Genomic DNA, 10,515 nt, shown 5'->3' with positions numbered 1-10,515 from the left:
AAGCGTTGAAGTCTCCCGCTATTACTACCGGTTTCCGGCCCACGAGGTCCGACGAGAGCCTGTCGATCATCTGGTAGAACTGTTCTATTGGCCACCTTGGTGGGGCGTAGCAGCTGCAATAGAACACACCATTGATCTTGGCAATCGCCACACCCTCGGCGGAGGGGTGTATTACCTCTTGAACCGGGAACCTTCCCGTTGTACAGATTGCCACCATTCCAGACCCGTCCGACACCCAATTGCCGTTGCCGGCAGGGATGCTGTACGGGTCTGATAAGAGGGCGACATCTGTCCTCGACTCCGAGACCGACTGCCACAGCAGCTGTTGGGCTGCTGCACAATGGTTAAGATTTAGCTGTGTGACTCTCACGGCTTCTTCTTATTTAACTCGCCGAAGGGACACGAAGGTCCGCCCATAGCATGTTTATGGGCTTGCTTCTTAGAGGTGCAGATAAGGCACTTATATGCCTTAGTGCACCCCCGCTCTTTATGCCCCTCCTCGCCGCATCGACGACATAGCTTACTCCTGTCTAAGCCTTTGCATTCATAAGCTTTATGGCCGGATTCTAGGCACCGATAGCACCTGTCCACTGAAGGCGGCTGGGGTATACTAATAGGGCATACCGACCAGCCGATCTTCAGCTTCCCTTTCTCGGTTACCTTTTTGGCATCCGCATTCAGTAGCCTGAGGTAGGCTACTTGGGTGCCAGAGGGTCCGTCCCTCAATCGCACAGAGGCCCGCTCGATTGTGACGCCGCATTGCTCCTTGACGGCTGCGACGACGTCTTCTGCGGTCGTGAACTCGTCCAAGTGCTTGCACTGGAGAGTTGTTTCCGCACCTAGCGACCTGATTTGGGCGCCCTCGCCAAGGACCTCTTGAGCCAAGGCCTTATATATTGCACTTGATTGTGCGCCTCGCTTCAGCACCAGGAGCATCTCTCCCGTGTTGGTGCGTCTTACGCTACGCACATCCTGCCCAAGGGCCGAGAGGCTTTCGGCCGCCTTCATCGATTTAAGGACATCGGCGTATTTGTCCTTGTCGGTTTTTAACCACAAGGCTTCGCCTCTGTCCTTGGCCTTCCTCGCAGGCCGCGGTACCTCCGGTTTCGGTGCCGGCTTTTTCTTGGTAACCAGCGTCCAGGGGTTTGAGCCCCCCTGCCCCGGTCGTGTCGGGTTGCTGGTACCATCGCTCTCCACAGCGAGGTCACTCTCGCCCTCGCTTACCTCACCCAGGCGGCGTTTGACCTTGACGGTTGCACGCCGAGTGGTGTCGGTTTTGGCACCCTCTCCTGGCGACTTCCTAGGGCGCTTCGCATTCGATGCCGTCTTGCGATTGCCCTTTCCCTTTCCCTTCGAGGGGAACTCGGTCGCCGCTCCGATCGACGTGGCTGCTCCGTAGAAGGTAAAGGCCACTGTCTGTGAACCTCTATTAACCTTCTCTCTTTCCTCCCTATTGGAGGCCACTGTCTGGGTTTCTCTGTCGGGCCTCTCCCGACATTCCACCCTCTCAACATATGCCTGCTGTTCCTGTCTTGCGACACGAACAGCTTTCCGGAGCTCCAGAAGGCTCAACTTCAACTCCTTGGCTATGTTCTGCTTTGCGCTAGCGAAGTCGATTATAGCATCGAGTTGCTTCGCTACTTTGTGCATCGCAGCTATTGGCCCCTCCGATGCATTGGTAGGGGTATTGCCTACCGCTGCTGGGGGGTCACTGGTGCTTTCGAGTGCAGCACTCATCGTTCCACTACTCTCCCCACGGGGGGGAGACCTCGCCAAACCACCTCTTGCGAAGGGGTTTGGCACCTCCGTCTGTTTATTTTTATTTTTATTTGCCTCCATGTATAGTCCCACGAGTAGCGCGAGAAATATATGTCCGCCACGCCAGAGCTCCGCATTAGCGTGGTAAGGGACGCTTACTGTGGGGGTTGCCCAGGTACCCCACAGGCTCCGTTAACGATCGAGCATCTTTTTCACCCCCTCGATCACTCATCCCTCGGCACGGGTCGCTTCACGCCTTGGAATTGGGGTTATGCCCTACCTTGCTTTACGTGGTGATCTCGGCCTGGATCATCACAACCATCCTCCTTTACCAGGGCTTTGGACCTGTAGCTCTGGATCTCAATAGTTCCATGTACGTATGTTATTACAGATATGCTACTATTGGGATCCGTCATTCGCTAGCGGAGTTAAACCTCGTATTGAAAATAATTTTTGTGATTTCAAAAAACTAGTTCACGTAAAAAGAAGATGGCATTATACTCAAATGTTTAGTAGGTGGTTGTGTCTGAATATGTTTAATATTTTTATGATTCATGTTCATAACTTAACGATACATTGATTTGTATTAACTTTTTTGACTAAAAAAGTCAACACAAGAAATAAGAATAACAGGGTTACAGGTCCTAGTAGTTTCCTTGTATCTAATGCTCGCACCTATGAGACTGGTTGCTAGCAGTTTTGTACACAATAGCTCACAAAGAATTTTCAAACCCAAAGAGCAGAGCGAATAATCCATTAATAATAGCCTGCGTTCCTTGTTATTGTTTGCGTAAGTATATTAAGATTGTGTGGAAAATTAATTACTTCATGAACTATATCATGAACAGTTTCACGAGCTCGACTGGTGAATCGTGTCTAGTACACGAGCTCGAGTGTCATGAATCGGTTAAAAAATCGATGAATAATAAACTATGTTCCAGTGAAATTGATTACGTGCAAAGATTAGTATCAGGCACATAATCGTAAATTTCATTATCTATATCTTGAAAGTGGAAGTGCTTTTTTTTTGAATTTTTGGACCATTCCACGCGCACGAATGGTGAATTGTAACTTATATGTTGGCAACTATAACTAGTTGACGAAGCAAGAATGAATCCATGCATTATATTCCGAGTGTCGTGTAATGATTTTCGAGAAAATATCAAGACTTTGTTAATTTTGTGATCTAATGCAAAACCAATAAAAATCAATATGGGATAAAGCATGAATCAGTTAATGTCGTATATTCGGACCATAAACAATGTTCCTAGATTTGTGGATAAAATTATGAGTCAACAATTTTCGAGTTCGCGAATTGTCGGCGTGAGAAAAAGGCATCGGAGGCGCGCCGCCGGTCCACCTTTTCGGCGTCGGCGTTTGTTAAATTTTACCGGCGGCGGTGGCGTGGCGCGGAGGCGCACAGGTCTAGCAGGGCGCTCTTAAGCTCTCTAGAGCTCTAGTGTGACCCTATGGGGCGCTATAAAGATATTCACATGGCTCGCTATGAGCTCTCAGACTCTCTCGAGCATCAACATGATATTCCTATAGCTCATCCGCTCATCGTTCGTGGGGCGCACTGAGATACTCTGGGGCGCTAGTATGATATTCTCATAGCTCGCAGGGCGCTGTCGAGTTTTCTAGGGCGCTAGTAAGACTCTATAGGACGCTAGTATGATATTCAAATAGCTCGCGAGGCACTATCAAATTCTCTGGGGCGCTAGTCTAATATTCTCATAGATTGCAGGGCACTCTTAGATACTCTAGAGCGCTTTTACGATATTCACATAGTTCACATGGCACTCTCAAACTCGCTAGGGTGCTAGTCTGATATTCCCATAGTTCGCAGGGCGCTCTACGATTCTTTGGAGCGGTAGTGTGATATTCCCACAGCTCGGAGAGCGCTTCCGCACTCGATGGGGTGCTTCTCATAGCTCACAGGGCGCTCTCAAGCTCCCTCTGATATGCACATTGCTCGCAGGGCGCTCTCAGATTCTCTCGGGCACCAGTTTGATATTCGCATATGTCGCAGGGCTCTCTTAAACTCCCTAGGCGCTAGTTCGATATTCTCGTAGTGGGGCGCTAGTATGATATTCACATATCTCGCAGGGCGCTCTTCGATTTTCTGGGACGCTAGTATGATATTCCCATACCTTGCAGAGCGTTTCCACACTCGCTGGAGAGCTAGTATGATATTCCCATGGCTCGCATGGCACTCTCATACTTGCCAGGGCGCTTGTATGATGTTTCGCAGGGGGCTATAGGAGATTAAACTGATCTAAGAAAAGAATCTGAATTAGGGAGGTAGGCAATAAACTTTCCAAACTCACCGGGCGCTCTCAGATTTGCTGAGGCGCTAGTATCATATTCACATAGGCCGCAGAACACAATATGGGATTAAACGGCTCCAAAAATTCCTATTGCATAGGGCGCGTAAATACATCAAATGTTTAATAAGGGCGCTAGGAGCTAATCTATCTAAACTCATAGGGCGCTACCAGACTCTCTGGTGTGCAGTGATCTCTCTGAGGCTCTAGTATGATTATCTAGTATAGGCGCTTCCAGGCTCTCTGAGGTGCATATGGAGTATTACTATGGGAAGCTAGTATATTTCTTAGCTCAGGTGCAATGGAAAATCACACTGATTAAAAAAAATCTTGTTGGGTGCTTTTAGGGACCGTTCATAAACCACGTAGACCGAAATTTGAGAATTTTTAACCCCCCCTCCCCCCTAATAGACCTTAGTAGACTTTTACCAACCCCCCCCCCCCCCTCCACCAAAAGTCTACGTAGACTTTTAATTTTTTTTATTCGCGGGAAATGTGTAATTAGCAAGAAGCACATTATAATGTTCAATTAAAAATTAGCATTCAGATTTATTTCAAGCTTTTTAAATATTAAAGAAAGGTGTTTCACATTGGTTTTTGTCTATAATTGATCAAATCAATTAGTACTAATTCAAGGTGCTTTCCAACGTTTATGTACTTCTTTCGTTCAACGTTTGGAATAGTTCTTTTCAAGGTTAGTCACTCAAATATATGTAAAAAGATATATTGCTATAACTAGCTTAAATTTTGGCCGAAGTGTGCGAACAATGCAGAATTGCTAAACACTTTTTGAGCCTTACTGGTGCATTCAAAATTGTTAAATTATAAGAAACATTTACGAAATAATACTGTCGATGTGTACTATCATCTAGACTAAAATAATAAACCAAACATGTACACAAATTTCACTTTTCGTGAACAAATTTCAATATATAGACCTAAAATTTAACGGGTGTTTAAAGATTTTGAAATCAGTGCAAATGATTGCAAGAGAAACTGATTAACTCGAGTAAACACTTTGTTGTAGAAGTTTAACTACACTACTGCTTTAACCACCGAAATCAATAAATAAAAAATAAAATTAATCCACTTATTGTTAAAAATCGGGTGTTTTGTTGTTACAATGCTTAACTTTGACCATTTTTTACGTTTTTAAGATTCATGCATTTAATGGTCCATGCATGTCTGCTAACTAGTGATGTCTCAGATGATTTCACAGTCGAAATCTTCCGACGAGAGGAATTTTGGGCGATCGTCTTTCTGTATTATTCCTAGATCAAAACTATATCGAAATATACGCAAGAAACAACACTGTGTGAGGTTGTCCAAAAAAAAAATCGTGGGTTCTGGGTTGAGTGGTCGCTTAACGAGTAATTACCTCAATAGTGTACTAGATTTGAAGTGTCTGCATAAATACTGAATACACCGATATATTGAATACAACTCTCTTTAAATCCCATTTATAATTAGTAATACGAGAATAACAAAAAATAAAAGTCTACGTAGACTTTTTCAAAGACTCCTCCTCCCCCCTCGTAGACAAACGTAGACTTTTGCCAGACCCCCCCGTCCCCCTTATGAGTCTACGTGGTTTATGAACGGCCCCTTATGGTGTTTACAGTGAATAGTTTGAATGTTTGTGGGGGCAGTAGATGATACGCTAGCCAAACTCGTAGAGAACAAATAAACTGATTCAATCATCATGTAGGTTTGTCGTGCACTTCTTTAAAAATACTATAAATGCTTTTAAAATTTTATCATTGGCTTGCCTGTAACACCCGTTTTTTGTGCGAATTATGATACTGTACTGACGAACCAAGCCATTATATTGACAACGATTTTAACGCAATCCATTTCTTGCAGGCCGAGTTATTAATATAATGTACTTGAACCTTTATTAATGTGATTAATGTTTTAGCCCCTCCACTAAATCTCTCAAAAACCTTTGATTCTTTGTTAATTCTAGAAGACCATGTCTCTTAGGGAACGCATCTGCTCTCATTGCATAATCACTGATACACTGGTTTCAAAATATCCCTTCTTCAAAACAACTTTAAGGATTAATATAATAATTACTCATCTGTTAAGCGTTCTGTCAGATCATTTATGTGTTGCATACCATGTTTAAAATGTATCACTAATGGTCTAAGAGGCACGGCTGGTTACAATAATGGTTACAACAATTATTCTCTAATTTGAATAAACTTGTAATTAAGAACAGAAGTGATCGAGCTTTTTCGGGTTTTCAATTCTCTCACTGATAGAAAACCCAAAAAGACTTAATATCACCGGGTCTTAGGAGCAATGCTTGTTGAAGCCACGATTTTAACTTGCCTTTTTGAGGATTAAGCCCGTCCAACGAAAAAATGGATTGCCCAATGATGCGTGAGCGGCACTCGCAAACTAAATTTGCTGTTATGTAAACATAAAAATGGAGAGATACAACAGTAAACTGACTTAACTATTTTAGCTTTAAAAAAAATGATAATATAAAACCACCAGAAGACATAGATTTGAACTCAAGACCTTTAAGTTGATCTACTATAACGTTACTAACTATCACTGGCGGCTCCAGGGAGGGGCACGTGCCCCCCTATTCGACTAGAAGCTGTTTTGGTAAAATATTTGCATTAAACTACTTCAATATGTCAATATTCTAGAGGTGATCAGTTTATTTTTTTGTAATACTTGTAGCACCTCAACGATCATCACCCTCGCAACCCACCTGCAATATCAACGAGGCTTCGCGCAGTGATCGTTCTTCATCTGTCGTGCTCGATGCACAGGCAGCAGCTTTCGATCGAGTGATCGATCTTTATCAGCCGTGCTCGATGCGCGATCTGAAGCCAACGGAGATGCATTGTGTGGTGATCGTTTATTGGTCTGTTGTGCTCGATGCACAGACCGAAATCAAAAAAATCATTTGTTTCAATTCCCTATACCTTTGCCCTATGTAAAATATTTTCTCTTGTTTTCTCGATTCTTGACGTTTGTATATAAGCTGGTAGGCAGTAGCAATAAATCGTTAGTTTACTAAATCAAACCCAACCGAATACTTCCAACGCGTTTCTAAACGATCCGATAACCATAAATTGGTGACCCCGTTTTAAAAAAATGGTGAACGAGGACAAACCAGGCACTGGAGCAGACAACCCAGCGGTACCGGAACAGCAGCAGGAAGCCAACGTGGACACCCTAAATCTGCCACGACTGAGCCCGCCGGTGATGACGCAATCCAACATCGAGTCATACTTCATGTCATTGGAGTTCTGGTTTGCCGCTTCCGGTATTGGAAATGCCCACGACACCAAGAAGTACAACATCGTCATGGCACAAGTGCCACCAAGCAAGTTGACGTAGTTACGTTCCATTATTGAAGCCGCCCCACCTGCCAACAAGTACGTGTATATCAAGATGAAGCTGATTGAACACTTCGCCGACAGTCAGCAGAAACGTTTGCAGCTCGTATTGTCTGATATGCCGCTTGGTGACATGAAACCGAGCCAACTTTTCAACGAAATGAGGAGAGTGGCTGGAAATTCGTTTTGTGAACACGTGCTGCTCGACCTATGGGCCTCCAGACTTCCACCGCATGCCCAAGCAGCCGTGATTGCCTCCAAAGGGGACCCGACAGAAAAAGCTACCAACGCAGATGCCATCGTGGAATCTATGGGCCTTCGCAGCATCAACACCATCGATGCGAGCGCACCGAGCACATCAGCAGCGACCGCTAAAGTTGTAACAGAATCGCCTCCCGACAGAATTGAAACGCTCCAGCGGGAAATCGCTCAACTGACCAGGATGATCAACAAAATGTTCCGCTCAAACGAAAACCCACGGGAGCGATCACGTTCCCGCAGCCGAAGCAAAGTGAGTAAATTTCGTGATAATGAACCGTCCTATGAAGTCTGCTGGTACCACTCTAAGTACGGAGGGGAAGCACGACGGTGCCGTAAACCGTGCTCCTTCGGACTAGCAACCTAGCCCAGCAACCAACAATGACGTCATCCAGTTGATCCTGCGTTGGAAATTGGCGAACTTTCCGACGCAGCCACACTATTTCGCCTTAAGATCTCGGACACAATTACCAACATGAAATTCCTCATCGACACCGGTGCGGATGTGTCCGTCATCCCGAGAGATTTCAACCCGGATGAAACCAACGTCATTTAAATTGTTCGCCGCTAACGGAACACCGATTAAAGTGTACGGAGAAGTTATGCTGAAGGTTAGTCTTGGCCTTCGGCGCGAATTTCTGTGGACATTCCTCATCGCAGACGTGTCATCAGGGATCATCGGTGCAGATTTCATTTGCCACTACGACCTGCTGATTGATTTAAAACGTCATCGTCTCATCGACAATACCACGAAGCTGGAAGCGATGGCAGTTTTGACATGGACGAGTGAGTACTCTATAAAAACATTCAGCACGTCATGTCCCTACGCCGAGCTGCTGGCAGAATTCCCATCCATCACCAAACTAGCAGCACCCGGTACAGTGAGTGCATCATCAACAGTGCATCGCATCGAGACCACCATCATACGCCCGGCCGAGACGCCTTTCATCAGACAAACTAGCAGCAGCGCGCACAGAGTTCGAGCATTTGATGCAACTGGGAATCTGCCGCCCCTCGTCCAGCAGCTGGGTCAGCCCACTTCACATGGTGAAAAAAGCGGATGGAACCTGGCGCCCGTGTGGAGATTATCGTGCGCTGAACGCTCAAACCATCCCCGATCGGTACTCACTACCATACCTGCAGGACTTTACTACCATTCTGCAAGGAAAAACCATTTTTTCCAAGGTTGACTTGCAGAAGGCATTTCATCAAGTCCCCATACATCAAGACGACATCCCGAAGACTGCGATCACCACGCCGTTTGGACTGTTCGAATTCACATACATGACGTTCGGACTTCGGAATGCCGCTCAAACCTTCCAACGGCTTATACACGAGGTACTACGAGGATTGGACTTCGTGTTCCCATATATTGATGATATTTTCATCGCATCATCGTCAGGAGAGGAACATCGTGAGCATCTTCGGCAGTTGTTTACCCGTCTACAAGATCACAACTTAGCAATAAATGTTGCAAAATGTGAGTTCGGGAAGACGGAGATAACTTTCTGTGCTATACCTGTACTATACCTGTACTACACCAATATCAACCATACCCCAAACATAATATCAATCTACCCAACCTACGACGCCACATCGCATCTCAAACCGATAGTTTCCCACGACTCGAAAATCTTACATCGAACTTGACGAAACCATACCACACGAGAATTACTGACAACGTTAAAATAAATCAAACACTCAGACCATGAATTCCAAGCATAACACTTAGCCCCATTGACACAAAAACCCACTTCGTACAAAAGACAACATGTACAGTACCAAACAACTATGTTTTTCACAGCTAGTAATAATCAACCAAACACATTTCTAAAACAGACCTGCATCTTTAGCACCTCGAAAACAGACCTACATCCAAACCGGAAAACTGATCTACATACAAGCCACAGAACCAAACTTCCGTCTAAATCTCAAAACATACCCATGTTTCTAGCACGCAATAAAAACAACACAAACTTAAGTCCAAAACCAAGAACGAAACCTCAAACTTTGACCGTAATAAATCATGCCTTCCGAACGGTAAAGCCATAAGCCAGCAAATTCCAACAAACAAAACATTGACACACATTAAGACAGTCAGCACCGACTAAGCCATCAAGGTCAGCTCAAAATACCGAAGTAAACCGAACGAGAGAACATGACGCGAGAGAACTGACTATTCGACTTAGCCCCTCCTTTCTCCATAAACAAATACGCACACTGGCGAGACAACCATAGAACAGCCATAGAAGTAACTTTAGACATAAGAAACATTCATGACGAGCTTTCTAAGCCCCGCCCGTTAGAATGAAGCGAAATATCTGATAGGAAAATTAGCTTTAAGGTTTACATGTATTAGTTAGTATAAGTAGATTAAGTTGATGAAATAAAGAGACAGTTTTTAACAGTACAGTTGAAACAGTTGACTTTCAGTGCAATGTCCTAAACGAAGAAAGTCCCCCAGAAACATAAAATAGTGAGTAATGTTATACTTGTATAAAAACTAAACATGTATAATATATGGCGACCGTAAGAAAAATCCTGCAAAAATGAGAGCAGCTGAAGAAGAAAAAAAGTTAAGTGCTAAACAAAAAAGTGCCAAACCAGTGCTCTCCGACTTACATACAACTATGCTGTAATAAATAACACGCTCCTATCGATCGTTCGTTGAACACGTCTTAAACTATCAGTGATCGAAGAATAAAAGTGCATTTTTTTGAGTGATGTGAAAGTAGTACGCGTGAATGATGGAATAAAAGGTAATCACCATCGAACATTACTACTTGTTGACAGAAGTGTACTCTTTCCACGAACAT

General features: G+C 44.5%; 1 protein-coding gene across 1 annotated transcript; it reads left to right on the top strand.

Moving 5' to 3' along the window:
* The first annotated feature begins 7,496 nt into the window (after positions 1–7,496).
* LOC131680397 (uncharacterized) lies at positions 7,497–8,066 on the top strand. Its single transcript, XM_058961111.1, has one exon. It carries the CDS (start codon positions 7,497–7,499, stop codon positions 8,064–8,066), a length of 570 nt encoding a protein of 189 aa, XP_058817094.1.
* Positions 8,067–10,515: the final 2,449 nt, after the last annotated feature.

Source organism: Topomyia yanbarensis, chromosome 2 (assembly GCF_030247195.1).
Source record: "Topomyia yanbarensis strain Yona2022 chromosome 2, ASM3024719v1, whole genome shotgun sequence".
In the NCBI taxonomy this organism is placed as follows: domain Eukaryota; kingdom Metazoa; phylum Arthropoda; class Insecta; order Diptera; family Culicidae; genus Topomyia; species Topomyia yanbarensis.
This window is presented reverse-complemented; position numbering and strand designations above follow the sequence as displayed.